This window comes from Camelus dromedarius, chromosome 19, assembly GCF_036321535.1.
Source record: "Camelus dromedarius isolate mCamDro1 chromosome 19, mCamDro1.pat, whole genome shotgun sequence".
In the NCBI taxonomy this organism is placed as follows: domain Eukaryota; kingdom Metazoa; phylum Chordata; class Mammalia; order Artiodactyla; family Camelidae; genus Camelus; species Camelus dromedarius.
In genome coordinates, this window is record NC_087454.1 from 16,092,070 (window position 1) to 16,110,000 (window position 17,931).

The following is a 17,931-nucleotide window of genomic DNA, read 5'->3' on the forward strand; positions in this document are numbered from 1 at the left end:
AATAAAATGAGATGTGGAGGACAAAAATTAAAGCCTCGTCTTTCACGATAGGAAATCAATCATTATTGTCTCAGTTAATAAGTCATTATAAATAAGCATATTATTTAGAGTTATGGGAGAAGGCACTACAATAATTTCAGGCAGGAAATATTAGAAGAGGTTGCCTCTGAGAAAGGCTGGGGGAGGCCAGGGGTAAGGTCAGACTGTATTTATTCACACAATGAAAATAAGACAGACACAATTCCTGCCCCTGTGGTCCTTATATCGTCTGTAAGCAAATCACTGTTGTGTTAGATACTATAAAAAAAAAGGAGCATCAAGTGATTGTGTTTAAACAAAGGGGTTTAACCTAGATTAAGATTCTGGGAAGGCCTCCCTGAGGTAATAATATTTAATCGGTGTCTTGAAACACAAGTAGAAGTTAACCAGAGCGATCCTAGCGTAGGGAGGAATTTGTTCTTTTGGGGGGAGCGAGGGCAGTGGACTATATGGGAAGGGAAGACAAGAGCTTTCAAGGCAGAGGCAACAGCACCTACAAACTCCCAGAGCTGAGTGAGCGTGGAACGTTGAAAGAACTGGATTAAGTGCATTTTAGATGAAGCAGCCCACGAGCCCTGGGGAGAGCATCTAGGATGCCAGGGCAACCCAGCTGCACATCCCCAACCACCAACGTGAACAGCACCCTCTAGAGTTGTGCAATAGGCCGTCCTGGACAATGAGGCTGAGCAAGGGTGCAGGGTAACATTTTCCAAGGAAGGCCAAGATCACACCAGATGAGACCAGAGAAGCTTGAGGACAGCAGAGAACAGCTTAGAGGACTCGCTCTCTTGTCACTTCCTTTGCCCTCTGAGAAACAGAAAATGCCAGCAAGAAATGCTGGACTTGTCACTCCCATATCTTGCTCCTGGACCAATTGACTATCTGCTGTAGGGGAAAAAAGGGAAGAATGTGTAATCTTTGTTTTGCTAGAGTCTCTTTCAGAGGACTGCATGATGTGGCAGAACTCAGAAGTGAAACAATGCCGAGACAATAAGCAGACAGCTTATGCTCACTGAGAGCTCTCTCTGTTACAGGCGATGCAACAACATTCTTTTGCATTTTTGCATTTTAGTTAATTCATGTTTGAAAGAATTCTAAGGCTGCTATTATTTCCTCCATTTCACATATAAAGACTTCTAGGCTCAGAAAAAAGGAAGTAATTCATCCAAGAACATGCAGCCAGAAAGTGATCAAACCAGCATTTCTACCCAAGTGGCCTGACCCAAAGACCTCCCTCCCTATACAAAGATTCTTCTGGAAAGGTTGAGAGAGTAGATGCATCTGTCTCCATTCAGAATGTCCCAGATGAACCACGTCCTTTATCACAGAGTTCTCCACTTCTGTGGGGCATTAAAAAAAATGGGCAGGAAGCATCACATAGCTATGTTACCACTGCGTGGGAATTCAGTCCAAACCAGTACAAGTAATAAAGGCAAGATTCCTTCTGAACTCACGTGCTAAATTTACCAAAAAAAAAACCAGTCAGTCCAGAGAGCTATTTCAATTTTCTTAGAAATTTGATAAAGTTGGCAAAGCTGCTCAGTTGTGAGCTCCTTTAGGTCAAAACTTTGTCTTACTCGTATTTCTCCCTAACACCTAGCACAGTATCCAGTTCCTCGTAGAAACTCAATAAATGTTTGCTGAGGCTCAGTGTTTTAGTTCGAAAAACTGCAAAAATTGTTCTTACCAAGCCAGCCTCCTGCTGACCTCCACCACTCCAGATGGCACTGATCAGAAACACGTTTCCCATGCAGCCGAGTGCCTTGCAGGCTTTGACCTATCCTCAAATGCATTTGCTGGAGCTTCCAGAAGGTGTTAGTGCTTCTAAGCCCATGGGGAGGCTTGTGCGTTTCTCACTCTGTGAGCACAGCCCAACCCTGAATTGAGGGAGGCAGCGGACCCTAGAAGTTCTGGAGAGTCAGACTCCATCATATCTTGGCTCTGCCACTCTGTAGACTACAGAACTTTGGCCGAATCATTACATCTCCCTGTGCCTCAGTTTCCTCTGCTATCAGGAATGATAACGGCATGCATCCATCAGGGTTGCTGTTGAGGAATAATGAGCTAATGCAGCTAAAGCACTTGGAGCTGTGACCTACACAGAGCTAGCCCTCAGTAAAAGCTAGTTGTTATTTTCTGGGGCGTGGCATTTGCAGATACTAACTACTATGTATAAAATAGATAAACAAGTTTCTTCTATATAGCACAAGGAACTATACTCAATATCATGTAATAACCTATAATGAAAAAGAATATGAAAACGAATATATGTACATACATGTATGACTGAAACATGATGCTGTACACCGGAAACTGATGCAACATTGGAAAGTGACTGCACTGTAATAAAATCACATTCCTTGCCAAAAACATAATAAATAAAATAAAATGCACTGTTTTAAGGGAAGGCAAGAGGCTCCCTTCCATTTGCCCGTGCACACATTTGCTGACACCTCGGCAGTCACCCCTCCTGTCAGGACTGAAGTGATTTGGAACCCGCCAGACAGGGCACTGACCTTTTCAACATCAAGTTTAATTAAGGCTGGTGAGGAGCTAACATGGAATGTTTCATGTCTTTCCATGTAGTTCAGTGAGAAAGATTTATTAACTCATTAAAATGTCTTGTTAGTTATTTTCAGCTACTCAGAGTGACTGCTCCTTCCAGCCGGCGACTTCTCCCAGAAAAGACCGAGAATAGAACCTGACCGTGTCGACTTCCTAGGCTGGCATTTGCGTCACTCGATCAAGTGGCTCCAACACGAGGATCAAAAGCTTAAACAAGTGTGGTGCTTGATTAAAACTCACCTGCCTCTGGTGACTTGCAGCAGGCTGCAGATATGTCAGTGTGAGGCCACGTCAGGCAAGAACCTTCCCCCACTTCTCCTTGCGAGGGAGTGCGCTAGGCCAGGGGGCTGAAGACTCTGGTTCCCCGGAGCTGGGTCTCTGCGATGTGCTGACCTCGCTTCCTGGAGACCAACTGTCTGAGCCCATCCGAGTCAAGCTGATTTACTCACTCATGTATCCCATTGAACTGTGTCCATTTCTAAAACAACTTCAGCTGCGACCCCACCTGCCTCACCCTATCTCTTTTATCAAGCTGCAAATGTCTCCTCTCTGGTTTTTTTTTTTTTTCTTTTGAAGAACTTCTCCTTAATATACAATTCTCAAAATTTCTTCTTCACCCCCATCCTGCAAAACGTGCTTAACTCTGGGGCATAATCATAAATCCACATTTACATTGTTTGTCTCTATGTGCTTACTCTCGCTCTGTGCTTTCTAATGTTTTCTGCTTAGATGAGAAGCAGTAAAACATAGTGGCTAATAATGTGAGCTGAGATGGCAGGAATCCAGACACCTCTTTTTACTAGTTGGGTGACTTTTAGCAGATTTATTTAACTCATGCCTCACAGATTTCGTCAACAGCATGGCAGTCATAATAGTACCTTCTTCAAAGGGCTGCTGTATTAAATTTTTGTAAAAACCAACTAAGCTGTTGAAAAGAGTGTTTATCAATAGTTAAGTATCAAATGAGTATTATAATTTTTGCTGGGGCAGTTTTGTTGCTGTTGTTGTTACAAACAGCTAGTGGCAGGGGTCCGATCACCCAGCTACAGTGCCAAGCAGAGATTGATACTTAATAAACTTCTTTTGATAATGGCTATTGGTGGGGATAAGAATGAGGAAAGAAAATACCAAACAAGGTCTGGGTTTTTAAATAAACCAAAATAGGCAAAAATGATTTCCTTAGCAACCCACTTTCTGAATGCGTTTCCACCATCTTCTCAAGCTTCCTATTTATTATGCCAATTTCCTGCTTCCAAATATTGAACACTAAACAGGAAATTAGTTTGAGGATGATGGTCTCCAGCCAAAGGAGAGGAAAGCAATTTCCGTGGCAAGTAACCAGACACTCTTCCTAGGACATTTTCTTCAGAAAATGAATCTAATGAACATGGACCTTGAAATAATCTCAGTGGACGTTTTCCCCTCCTGGAATGAAGGGCAGAGTTCCACTTCATCTGAATTGCCCAAATCGTCATCACGATTATGTTTTATTTTCTAACTGGAAATTGCCTTTCAGAAACACAAGAAGGCCCTGACGCTGTGGTTGGAGAGCAGGTGGCCCCCCTGGTGACACCCTTATTGTGTCGGGGTCACCTACAGGTACAGGAGCGGAGGCCGGGACACAGAGCCTGGACACGTGGTGCTATAAATGCAAGGAGCTCAAGAAATACTGCACTTAAAGGATTCGTCTTGTGATGAATCCTTACACAATTAAAGTGAAAATTCCTCAAGCAACATCATAATTTATATCTATATCTGTATCTGTATTTGCATACACTAAACACATGGAAAATGATAAAAAATAAACATTTCATTAGTGATTCATATGATAATTTTTCAAATTTCACCCTAATGTGATGGTCACAGCAGTGTGTGGTTACCCACTAGTGTTTCACAGGAAGTCTAACACTTTGATAAACACATTCACACAATAGAAACTTTCTGATATGCTTCTGGATCATCTGTGGCTATTCTGCTTGGGCTCCGCAGGTTGGGATCAACAGTAATTAAGGTAAATACAAAGACACAATCCCTGAATTTTACATGTAAACAGCTTGAGTAATTAAAGGAAAACTTACCAAAACTAATGCCAAGATGATAAAACATCAAGTATTGTGGGTTTGATCCATCCCATGATCACTCGTATACAAACTCACCTACCAGCAACCCCGTCAACACCATCTCCCCCTTAAGATGGGGGAGATCTGAAAGTTCATCAGCAACTGTTGGGCTGCACCCCACAGGCCTATAAGGCCTGTACTTGCCCAACCTCAAGACCAAAGAAAGAGCCCCTTTGAGTCAGCGACAGAGACATTAATGGTTTAAATGGGTAGGGGGATCTTACATACCTGAAGCAAGGTCCTGGGGCAACTCTCCACCATGTGCAGTAGACGTTAGGCAGGACATGTCGCTGGCAGGGGGAGGAGGAGGTTAGCAATTAAAAGGGGAATTGATGTCAGGTTGGCTGATTGGTTACCAGGGAAACCAGCAGAGAGGCACGGCCCTCATCGTCCCTTTGATAAGCATAGTGGAGTGTTCTGATCTAAAATTAGAACAATCACTAGCTGTGCCCTGGGGCAAGTATGTAGGAAGGCCAGTCTTGTGAGCAGGGGTCGGTGAAGCAGGCACTGGTCAAGTAGAGGATGTACTGGGAGCAAGAGAACAGCCTTCTTGAGTGGTCTGATTATATAGCAGCTTTAGAAATAGACAAAAGTTGGGAACCTAACCAGTTCAAGGTAATAATAGGTACAGCAAGACTGAAAATCAGAGCTTTGGAGAGTATTTTTGTCAATAATGGAAAAGCAGCAATAAAGAATCAATTCTGGCTCAAAGGTAGATAGTAAAGAAGCAGAAAGAAGTGAGGGAAAGTTGGCCAGAGTTTTAAAAGAAGAAGCCAAAAAACAAGTCGGAAAGATAATAATCGTTAATATCTAACACCTGCGGAACGCTTGCTCTGTGCTGACTACTGCACATGCGTTCTCCCTTTATGACCTTGTCTCCCAGGTCGACGAGGTAGCTATCATTATATTCTCATTTGCATAAGTATGAAAACTGAGGCTCAGAGAGGTTGAAAAAGTTGCCTCAGTTGTACAGTAAGTGTTGAAAGACAAAACTCAAACCCGGTCTCCCTAATGCTGAAGCCCGTGTGTTTAAGCACGAGAGACAGTGGAAGTGACCCAAAAGGGAGAGCAGGAGCGAGGCAAGCCCTGGGTCCTAGGCCCTCTACAAATGAGAGATTCTAGCTCAGGGCAGCTTGTAAAAAGCCAAACTCATATTTGCCTGCTCATGGCATCTGTGCTACTTGAGTGGTCTTAAAAGGGAGTCTAACACCTAACCAGAGCTGGCATGGCCACATCCTATACATACATCCAGGCTCAGGTCAAATGCTGTTTCTTCCACGAAGTCCTACCTGATTTCTCAAGTGGAAATGGTCCCTCCTTCTTGTGAATAGCTTCCTCTTTATTTTTCTTATACTCCTTGGCACTTTCTATCTTACAGAATCCTTATTTAAACACATGTCATTTTTTTAAGCAATATTGGTCACCCACCATCAGATAAGAAAACTTCTGAACTTACTGCTATCCAACAGATCTGAATCTGGACAGATAAAGTCTCCCAATCCTCCAAAGATGTGAGTTCCTCTTTCATTATGCAGATTCAGGAGGTATTTGTCAAGCTAAGGCTGACCTTCCCCAGCCCCATTCTCATCTGGCTCAAGCCATGTGACTAGGTCTGGCCAATAGCATGTGGGCAAAAATAATCGCATACCTCTCCCGGGCCTGATATTTAAGAAGCTTCCATATAATTCTCCTCTCCCTCTTTTATTACTTGCTGGCTGGATATCTTAATACTCTGGGCAACCTGGAGAACCATGACTCTCACGAGTCTCATTGCTCTATCAGCCTGCTTCCTAGAATAATTGTGTGGTCCCCAGTTCTCCACCCCTCCCCACACACCTTGATTTTATATGAATAAGAAACAATGTTCTAGTCGGTTAAACCTTGAGATTTTATAGTTATCTGTTAAAATAAACCAGAAGAGTAAGAATCAATCACTACTATGATAAATTCCAGAGGTATCAGATCTATATAGAAAGTCTGAGGCCCAGGATCTTGATAGTTTTCGTAACACGTCACAAATGAAGTTGGAGCCTTAAGCTCATACCAGGCAGAGAGATGGAAAAGAAAATGAGGCCTCCTGCTAAGATGGGATCTGCTAAAGTCTGAATATTTGTGTCCCCTCAAATTCACAGGTGGAAAATCTAATTGCCAAGGCAATGGTGTTAGGAGGTGGGGCCTTTGGGAGGTGACAAGGCCATGCCCTCATGATGGATTCGTGTTCTTATAAGAGTCTCCAGAGAGCTCCCTAACGTCTTTCCACCACGTGAGAACACAGTGAGACATCGGCGGTCAGCAACCTAGATAAGGGCCTTCACCAGAACCCGAACATGCTGGTACTGTGACCTTGGACTTCCAGCCTCCAGAAACATGAGAGAGAAATTTCTGGTGTTTACCAGCCACCCAGTTTGTGATGTTTTGTTACAGCAGCCCAAACAGACCAAGACAGAATCCCTTAAACAACATTCAGTGTTATAAATGGGGAGTTAGAAACATTTTGCTCACAGATTCCTAGAAATAGCAAGGGGGGGGGGGAACGATGTAAAATTAAAATTCAGTCTTGCAACATTCATGAGGTCTCAAATTTATATTTCCCCAGTATGATGGAACTCCTAAATGAAAAGAATATACATAGAAGAACCATGAAACCTCTAGGGCAGTGGCAACAGGAAATGTGAAATCTCTCCAGAGATGTTTTCTTAACCCAGAGTGTAACTGTCTCAGATGAGGTAAAGAATTCAAAGCTAGTCCTACACCAGGTCTTGGGGTCACAGTTCTTCCCCATTAAGGATCCGGCTTTGCCACAGGGGACTTGTTTAGGCCGATAATTCAGTCTGCCTCTTTTTAAAAACATATATATATGTTGGATGAAATTTATTATTTTTTCCTCTTCTTTTGTTGGGAGGGGCAGTAATCAGGTTTGTTTATTTATTTATTGGAAGTACTGGGGATTGGACCAGGACCTCATGCATGCTGAGCATGCAGTCTACCACTGAGCTATAACCTCCCCCTGGAATTCAGCCTTTTTTGAGTTCTTCATTTGATCTTCAGCTGTATCTGCCTTTGAATGTAGGAAAAAATAATTCTTTTAAATGCTGCCAGTGAGGCCTCTGAATTTCACACTCTGCTTTAAATTCTTGAGCCATAGATCTAAACCTGTTATTTTCTTTCTTCAATGTTTAAAGGACACTTAGCGAGAACAACCTAATTCCATAGTCCTCTTTAGGGTAACTATTTCCCCATAAACCTCTCAAACCCCAGAGACACTGCACCATTTAGTGCATCCCTCCCACCTACGTACATTTACCACAAGTGACATAGTATGCCAAAGACTATCAAGCCTCCACCAACCCCCAGGATGGGGTACTCATTGCTGTCTCTCTGATGAGTTATCCACCTCCAGAAGTCCATTCTAGACCTCTGTTTCTAGCCTATGCTATTATAGTACCCCTGTCTGGGGTTGTGTCTTCTAGATACAGAAACTGAGATAGGGATTCTTATATGGCTTATTGAGGTAAGGCTCTTAGAAGAATAAGAGGAATGGGAAAAACAGGAGAGAGTAGAGGGGAAAGGAGAGCAAGGATATATCTCAGCTAAAAAGTAGCCTGATGCCACAGGGAGCTCTGGACCACAGATTGCACCACAGAGTCAGTCCTACCTTTAGACAAGAGGGCTGGCTTTTTTTTCCTCTCATGTCAGTCAGCCATTGACTGCAAGCTACCAATGTAAGACTGTAACCTATTGGGAAAGGCAGCGTATGTTTGGCTGATGGGAGTTCCCTGAAGAAAGTCAACACTCTTAGCATTTGGTGGACCAGTACCCTGGCCAAGTAAAATGGGATCCAGCTGGGGCACCAAAAGCATCCCCTACATATAACCTCTTACCCAGGAAGTTAGCAAAACAATAGGGAAAATTAAAAAAACTATTTAAAGCCAAATGATGATTAAAAAAAAAAAAGTATTTATATCAAAACTTGTGGTTATAGCTAATGTGATACATACTGGTAAATTTATGGCCTCCAAAGCATATGTTAGAATGAATAAAGCCAAAATGTGCTAGCAAGGCATTCAGCTTAAGGAGTTATACAAAACACACAGAAAGCAGAAGGAAGGGAATACTAGTGATAAGAAAAGAGAGCAATAATAAAATAGAAAAATAGTGCAGAGGATCAAAAAATTGAGTATTTTCAAAACATTAATAAAAACAAATATATGGAAATATTGAACAAAAAAGAGAAAAACACAGATAAACCATATTAGAAATGAAAAATAGAAAACATGAATTCATTTAGACAAGAGTTTTTAAAAGTTCTAAAATAATACTATAAATTACTTTGGCAAATAAATTCAAAAACATGAAAGAAATGAACAATTTTCTACATAAATATGAATTGCCAATTTGATTCAAGAAGCAGAAAACCTGAATAGACATACAACCTTAAAGGAAACTGAATTTTTTTTAAAAAACTACTTTAAACATATAAACTCAACACCACGCTGAGGCAGTTTTATAAGTAATCAAATATTCAAGAAAAAGATGACTCACATCTACTTTTTAGTGAACAGAAAAGGAAGAAAACATTTCCTCCTCATTTTATGAAGCAACTATAAACTTGATATTAAACCAGGAAAAGGAAAATTTTTTGAATTGATTAAGGAGATTTACTCATCCAGACATCACTTCTTTTTATAATAATTTTCTAGACTAATTTAAAAAGTGAAGTATTGCTGGACAGTAGCATGTAAATCAATGAAGCTAGAACACTCCCTTACACCATACACAAAAATAAATTCAAAATGGATCAAAGACTTAAACATAAGACAAGGTACAATAAACCTCCTAGAAGAAAATATAGACAAAACATTATCTCACATACATCTCAAAAATGCTCTCCTAGGGCAGTCTACCCAAGAAATAGAAATAAAAGCAAGAATAAACAAATGGGACCTAATTATACTTACAAGCTTCTGCACAGCAAAGGAAATCATAAGTAAAACAAAATGACAACCTACAGAATGGGAGAAAATTTTTGCAAATGAAACCGACAAAGGCTTGATCTCCAGAATATATAAGCAGCTAAAACAACTTAATAAGAAACAAATCAACAACCCAATCCAAAAATGGGCAGAAGACCTAAACAAGCAATTCTCCAAGGAAGACATACAAATGATCTATAGGCATATGAAAAATGCTCAATATCACTAATTATCAGAGAAATGCAAATCAAAACTACAATGAGATATCACCTCACACCAGTCAGAATGGCCATCATTCAAAAGTCCACAAATGACAAATGCTGGAGAGGCTGTGGAGAAAAGAGAACCCTCCTACACTGCTGGTGGGAATGCAGTTTGGTGCAGCCACTATGGAAAACAGTATGGAGATTCCTCAAAAGACTAGGAATAGACTTACCATATGACCCTGGAATCCTGCTCCTGGGCATATATCCAGAAGGAACCCTACTTCAAAATGACACCCGCACCCCAATGTTCATAGCAGCACATTTACAATAGCCAAGACATGGAAACAGCCTAAATGTCCATCAACAGATGACTGGATAAAGAAGAGGTGGTATATTTATACAATGGAATACTATTCAGCCATAAAACTCGACAACATAACGCCATTTGCAGCAACATGGATGTTACTGGAGAATGTCATTCTAAGTGAAGTAAGCCAGAAAGAGAAAGAAAAATACCATATGAAATCGCTCATATGCGGAATCTAAAATAATAAATAAATAAATAAATACAAAAAGAAACAGACTCATAGACATAGAATACAAACTTGTGGTTGCCAGGGGGACAGGGGGTGGGAAGGGACTGGGATTTCAAAATGTAGAATAGATAAACAAGATTGTACTGTGTAGCACAGGGAAGTATATACAGGATCTTGTGGTGGCTCACAGCGAAAGAGAATGTGATAATGAATCTATGTATGTATAACTGAAAAATTGTGCTCTACACTGGAATTTGACACAACACTGTAAAATGACTATAACTCAATTAAAAAAAAAGTTTAAAAAAAGTGAAGTTTTGGCATAGGGAGCCCAAATAATACAGAATGGAAGCAAACAGAATGGAAGCAGACCATCAGGCCAGAGAATCTGTAACAAACCACCCTCTCTTGGCTATTTGTTATCTGTGAATACAAAAACTTAGTACGCTGTCACAAGGAGAGCTGGGTACATCCAGGCTTGGGTCATTCCCAACCCAAGAAGTCATATCTAACAGTTACCAAAAAAAGGGAAGGAATAAAACATAGAGTATCACATGCCCTTTAATATTGCATATAGTCACAAACATTTTTTGCATACTTGTTATTTTCTAATTTTTTTTTATTAGACAGGAACCCTGCCTTTCAAGACTTTAAATAAGACATGCTTTCCATTGTATCTCATTATTGTCAACTATTCTGGATATAAAATAGTCACCACAAAAGCAAAGAAGCAGTGCCCAGATTATGTCTGAGGAGCTTGCCCCCAGCCATCCTGGCCTGGAGATACAGATTTGGGAGTCACAGACACACAGATAGTTGTTAAGAGCATGACAAGGATTCAAGGAGAAGGAAGATAAGCCAAAAAATTAACAGCCAGAGTCAGGAGAGAACCACCACAATCCTCTGTATCCAAAAACAACAAATACAGTGAAAACAAGGGGAGTGTCTCAGTTAATTTTAAACTTAATGGGTATTATTAATTTTTTTTTTTTTGCATTTTAAAAGCATTTTATTTATCACTAGCTCCACAATAAATGGAAAGAGAAGTACAGGACATCCCTGCATTATTTGTCTCTTTAACGGAAGACTGAGTTTGTGAGGGCATATGAGAGACCTGTACAATAATTTAATAGATTAAGGTCCCATTCTGGGGAGAAAAAAACACTTAGAAACCTGCAGAAAAGCTCTATGTTTATTTTCATAAATAAGAATTTTATAACCAATGCATGCTAGCCATTTTACAACACCTTGTAGAAATTACAGTCATTGTTGGTTGTGGGAAGTTCCTAATGTCAATTAACTATGTAGTTGAAAGAGATTTGACTTTGGCAATCTAGATGCCTCCTTTGTGGCTCAAGATTGCTTAAGGAATAACAAAGATACTCGGGTCAACTGCACAAGAGGGCCATTCATTTATTCTCAGGTATGGTGCCCAAATCACATATATTTTGTTATTATGTATCAAGAAGGCAAAATGTGTGTGCTTACCTGCTTTGGTCTCCCTAACATGAAGGAAAGAAAAACTGATTCAATAGAATGAAGGCAGTGACTATCCCACAAATTGCAGAATTTTAACCAATCTCTTGGTAAAACTGAAAATTTATTCCTATTTCTACACAAAATCTGGATAATGTATGTAATTTACTCTGTGTTTAAAGATATCTTTATTTATCATAACAAAAATTCTGGACCTGTGTTTCTCTAACACCATTTCATAAAAGAAAAAAAAATAGTTTTTTAAAAATTTACCTCAAATTTTTATCACCTGAACAATATGTACATGAAGCTGTAAAATAGTTTTTCTTTACATAATGAAGTTTAATATCTATGCCAAATAGAAACAGAAGTATCTTTTAATGTGCTGAATTTCCACATGGTTTAAATCAAAAGTTTCTATTGTGCTTGTGAAAACTATCACACAAATAATTCATAAGTGAAATATTAGCAACCCATCATAAACAAACAATAAAGCACCCAAACACACTTTAAACACGGATCTATTTGCTCAAAAAATAAACCCTAAAAGTGAGCACTGATACAGAGGTAAAAACCTAAATGCTCATAATTCAATCAAACTACAAATACTTTCCCTTATAAAGAGGACTTCTAAACATAAATCATACAAAAATGATGAACTCAACTTAATCTTTACTTACAACATCAATAATCACCCATTATTGTACACATTAAGGATTTAAGGCATAAGAAAAACAACGAAGAAAAAAACAAAACTTCTAAAACTGACTACAGTCATTCCCTCTTCCCATATGCCATTACATCTGTGACAATGACTCAAACATTCAATTAAACTATGTGGTTTGAGCCGATGAAACTCCAGAGAACTCATTTGGTCCCATTCATAGATTAAAGCTAAGTCATTATTGGCTTAAGTCAATGGAGCTCCATTAGTTACCTCCTGATTTTATAAATGCTTTATTATTATCCAGACATTTTTAATTATTTCCTAATTCCTCATATCCTACAGGATGTGATGCCTTTTCAAAAATAATATTTTTCTTTTTCATCTTTTCATTGTGGGGCCCAATTCGTTCTCCATCCAAGTCACTTAGTCCTTGTGGTAGGAAATACACCATTTCATGTGGTAAGAAAAATCAGACCCATCTAAATACCACAACATTTTCTAAAAAGCCAAAATCTTATAGTATTTACAAAAATGATCTTTAATAATGAAGAACTGTATGTATTCATCACCTTAGAAAAACAGACTAACCTTAAAAATAATGGTTCCATTCCAGGACAATACATTTACACAAGAAGGCTACAAAGCTTTTACACTGAATTTGAATATTAGATAACAAATGGACTAATATGTTAGACTTTAATTCTATTTGTAGTGAACTTGGCTACTTGGTACCAAAAACAGCCCTGGCTGGATGTTCATGGAAATCACACACACACATTGACAAGCAGTAATGACCATTTGACAGAGCCTGTGTTGGTATGAGACACCCTGCACCTAACGTAAATGGTACGTAAGACTAATGACAAAGAACAGAACTGTATTCTGTAGTTACTCCAGGAAAATTAGATAGATAGATAGATAGATAGATAGATAGATAGATAGATAGATAGATACACAATCATCCCTCCCTAGAAAAAATTTTTCATTAAAATGCTGATAGCTTTCTTGAGAAGAATTTTAAATCTCTTAACATCTTAAAGAACTAAGTTCTAAAGCACCATGATCTACATCACTTCTTAGCATTTCCTTTCCAATTGTTTGTATCTATTGCTGCTCTCAAAAACGCCTTATTCCATTAATAATGCAGTGCCTGAGGAAGCCGGTTCAATATATGCTAAAGTGTGCCAATGCATCTGTATGAGTGTTTGACATGCATCTACATATATCTAGACAGACCCTTTCTGTTCAGATTGGAAACAGTTCAGATGTGATGCCTTCTGCTCAGCAGTTAATCTACTTTTTAAAATTTTGCCTTTGCTTCTCATTGAGCCAAAAAAAAAAGTATAGAGCTCATTCTTTAGGAGAGTCAGTTAACAAGATACAGAAGACTTCCTGTTTAAAATTGGCCACAATTTTAAATAGGTGGATTAACTTTATCCTTTGCATAGAAGGTAGGTTACTGAGTGCAATTTTTGAGGATGTCAGTTTATGAGCTATAAGCTAGAAGAGAGAACACGAATAAATTCAAATCAATATGGCTTCACAATCAAGAGCCTACAGACTACAAGCCACATAGATATAGGATGGCTCTGTATTTACAGACGGCAGCAGGAATTAACATTCTCAGAATAGAAGAGGAGGCACGAGAGTATCATATTCTTCCTGTGTCTGGCTTTCTAATACTCCCTCAAAACATCTTCATAAATAAAAAGTCATCCCATGGCCATAGAGAAAAAGAAGGGTATGAGTAAAAAGTTATCTTATGGCCATAGTATCATGTTTTATAACTGGAAATCCATGAATGCTCAAAAGCTACTTTAATAGAAACTAAACCAAGTAAAACATCCTTAGCATGAAAATGATTTTAGTTAAAATCTTCTTTATTTGCTCTGCAAAACCCCTAATGTTACATTTTAACTAACAAGCCAGTTGTTTACAAGTGTGGGAAAACCCAATTAAACTGAAGAAAAGCATTCCATTAAAATTGGAACTATGACAGTCTACCCCAAAGAACTAACAGATGAAAGCATTCTATCATTGGTTCTCACATGAAAGCTACCTGAGTATTTCCTAACATCCTCCCTGTAAAACAATCCCTGAAGCCTAACCAAGATCTCTCCTGTTCCCTCGCATAACGGGTCTCCAAATCTGTCAGTGAGTCTCACTCAATTTGTGGCGCTGGTCTGCCACAGAGGCCACCACTCCCACAAAGGAACCGTCCACGTTTGGGAGGTGAATTAACGTTCATCATTTATGTTAAAGTCATCTCCAAAATGATGTCCACAATTTTAATTCTCTGTGAATGGTTTCTTTCAGAATTAGATGACGTATTTCTTTCTTTCCTTTTTTTTTTTTTTTAAGGAATATATGCTTGCAAAGTGCTTTAAAGTGATTAGTGACTGTTCATCCCCTCAAGTTAGGTCACAATTATATCTTGTAGACAAGTGGTAAAAATATGCCCATACAAGAAAAGTATTATATCCCCATTTTTTAATTCTTTCCTACCAGTATTGTGGCCTATCACCTTCTTGAAGTATACTTAAAATACCAAACTTAGTTTTTCATTTAAAGTAACATTATGCTTCTCTATGACTCTTAAACAGTTCTCAAAAACCTAAATTTTAGTACTATGAAGAAAAGAACAGGAAAAAAGAGAAAGACAGAATAGCTTTATTAAAGAAGAAACTCTTCATTAAAGAAAGAAAAGAGAATGAATCAGCTTGATAATTAGTTACAATTTCTTATATTTAATCCCTTATTTTTATAAGCTTTTTGAAATTATTAACCCTGGGCCCAGTAATAGTGTGGGAATTTAAACCTTAAAGAAAATCAAGTAGTTTATTTCCCTAGCATTACAAGATTATTGCTTCTAGTCTGAAGGCTTTATATTGTCCTATTTGAAAAAGTAAGCCTGCTAGTAGAAAGCACAATCTAGAGTTTATATTAGAAATACAGCACAATTTACAATTCATCCTCCCAGATTAATCTACCCTTGTATCAGTATCTCTTTCCAATACTGTCATATTATAGTCTCTGTATATACTTCCTATTTGTGGAAAATATTAAAATAGCTTCTAGGAAAAATACATCTGTTTTCTATAGTATTATTAAGTGCTTTATACAACTACTTTGATTCCAAATGATTGGTTATGAAACCTGGAGAGGGAAAAAGAATCTTTTAAACTTATCATTAATAATGAATTCTATGAAAGCACTAGAAATTAAAATTTCAAATTTATAACTTCTACATAATTAACAAAAATATTCTTTAATATGGGAAAAATATTTGTACATTGAAGGAAGAACTGCATCATTTCTTAAGAATTCAAAAAACAAATACTAACACAATTATGTTTTTTCCCCATATATACCTAACAAGGCAATCTGAGTTAATTTAATTAACCCAGAAATCTGTAATCAGGAGCTGGTTTCATTACGATAATTTTTAAACTTTTTTCAGCAATTTCTCTCATATAGCTTCTAATTATATAGAAAGGAATCTGCTTGAAAGCCTAAATATAACTAGCTATGAAATTAAATATTTGCTGATATTCCTATGGGAAAAAAATATGAGGAGGCAGTCCTAAGAGAAATAAAGCAAAAAGCCAGTGAAATTGAAGAGTGACAAACTCTCCACATAGCCTACTTTCTTTCTATTACACTGTCTTGTTCTTTTTGTTAAAAGAAAAACTGTCTGGAGAGAATTCAATCTTTGGAATAGCCAATATTGAGTTTTCTTCTAACTCCATAATGTGAAGGAGAAGAAAGGAATATTATTGGAAATGGTAGACTGGATCAGAGAAAATCCACAGGATACCAGAATTTGCAAAACATCCAGCCAGGCTCAGTGATAATAACTAGGTGTTCCTTGTTAATTTCTTCCTGAGTGTGTGTCATTAAAGCCGTAAGGATTAAAACCTGAAGCAGCTAAGGGAGGGGCATGACAATATTAGTCAGGAATACACTGAGTGAGCACTTCCTCCATCTAAAATGAGTATCTTGCATTATCCTTTTCATTTTTTTATGGTGGATTTCGGCCCAGGAGGAGGAAAGAAAAGAATGTCAACAAGACACAGAAACAGTTCAGTCTACTGCCATCTCCAAATTATCTCTGAAACTAAACTGCAAGTTGTTTATTCAAGAGTTTATTGCTGGAAAAAAAAAAGGAGTTTATTGCTTAAAAAAATAGTACATGCTTTCCTATTATCATTTCTTAAATTCTGTGCCTTCTTAGGTATGTGGTTTAGCATAAACTGCCATCTAATAATCTCACCTCTAAATTTATAAGAAAGTTTACAGTAGGAATGATCCTGTTCCTCTCTTCTTTACAAAGACAAGTGGCCAATTGTCTTCCAGGGCAAATTCCCCTCCACCACTCTTGTTTAATTTTTCTAAATGACTTTTAAAAACACATCTCATAAAAAGAAGTCAGTTGCCTTCAGTAGCTATTCAAAGTTATCTAGTCTTTCCATTAGGCCTCTAATTTTAAACTTCAGTAGGTAGTACTCAACCGTATTGTCACATTATGTTTAGCAATAACTATATACTTATTATTCAAGTATAATAACCCTTCATTTTTCTTATGATCTATATACTCTTCTTAAAAAATCATCTATGCTATGACAGACTATCCTTGTTTTGTTCATTGTTATCATTTTCTTGTGGACTAGTGATTTTTAATTCTGGCCTTGGTGGTCTTTGAGGGTCCGTGTCAGCCTGGAGGAAAAGAGATGAAAACAAAGATATTTAGCTCTTTAGTGACAAAGGCAATAAAATTTACAAGGAAAAAATGACTCAGTGTTGCCTTTAATCTTATAAATGTTTAGCTACAAACAGTTCCTTGGGTTCCTTTTGTTGTTTAGTTTATCGTTACCCAGCGGACACGCCAATCTCAGTCTTTCCTTGTTCAGAAGCCCTTTCTGGGACCATAATCCACCATGTGCTTAAAGTTGTTATTTTTCTCAGTTTTTTCCTTTATTTCCTTTTGAGCTCTTCAACAACATATTTACACTTTTCGCTTTGGCGTTTTCAGAGAAAAAAGTGAAATGCAGCAATTTTACGCTCACGTCACATTAATCCAGCCCCATGCCAAATGTCTTCCTATTAGTTTTATACTAGAATTCACAAATTCTTTGTGACTGCGGTACCAAGTACCATCAAGTGTCAAGTAGATAAGAGCAGGACAGAAGATGAAAACCTAAAGGCGGCTTCTGCAACAGCAACCCTGCCACTCGGACTTCTCATATGCTAATGATATCATCCCATTACAATCTTTCACCCACTAGACTGAAAACTAAGGGGTTGAGATGAGCATTAGCTGCTTTTCAAACCCTGCTGTATGGAATCCTG

The 17,931-nt window shown here is 38.2% G+C and overlaps 1 protein-coding gene across 1 annotated transcript in view; it reads right to left on the bottom strand.

The window, feature by feature from the left end:
• Positions 1–10,982: 10,982 nt before the first annotated feature.
• DCDC2 (doublecortin domain containing 2) overlaps positions 10,983–17,931 on the bottom strand; it is a 123,088-nt gene continuing 116,139 nt past the window's right edge. Inside the window, exon 10 of the mRNA XM_010980121.3 lies at positions 10,983–17,298. Coding sequence (XP_010978423.3) covers positions 17,200–17,298 — 99 coding nt within the window. The 3' untranslated portion in view covers positions 10,983–17,199. The remainder of the gene's footprint in view (positions 17,299–17,931) is intronic.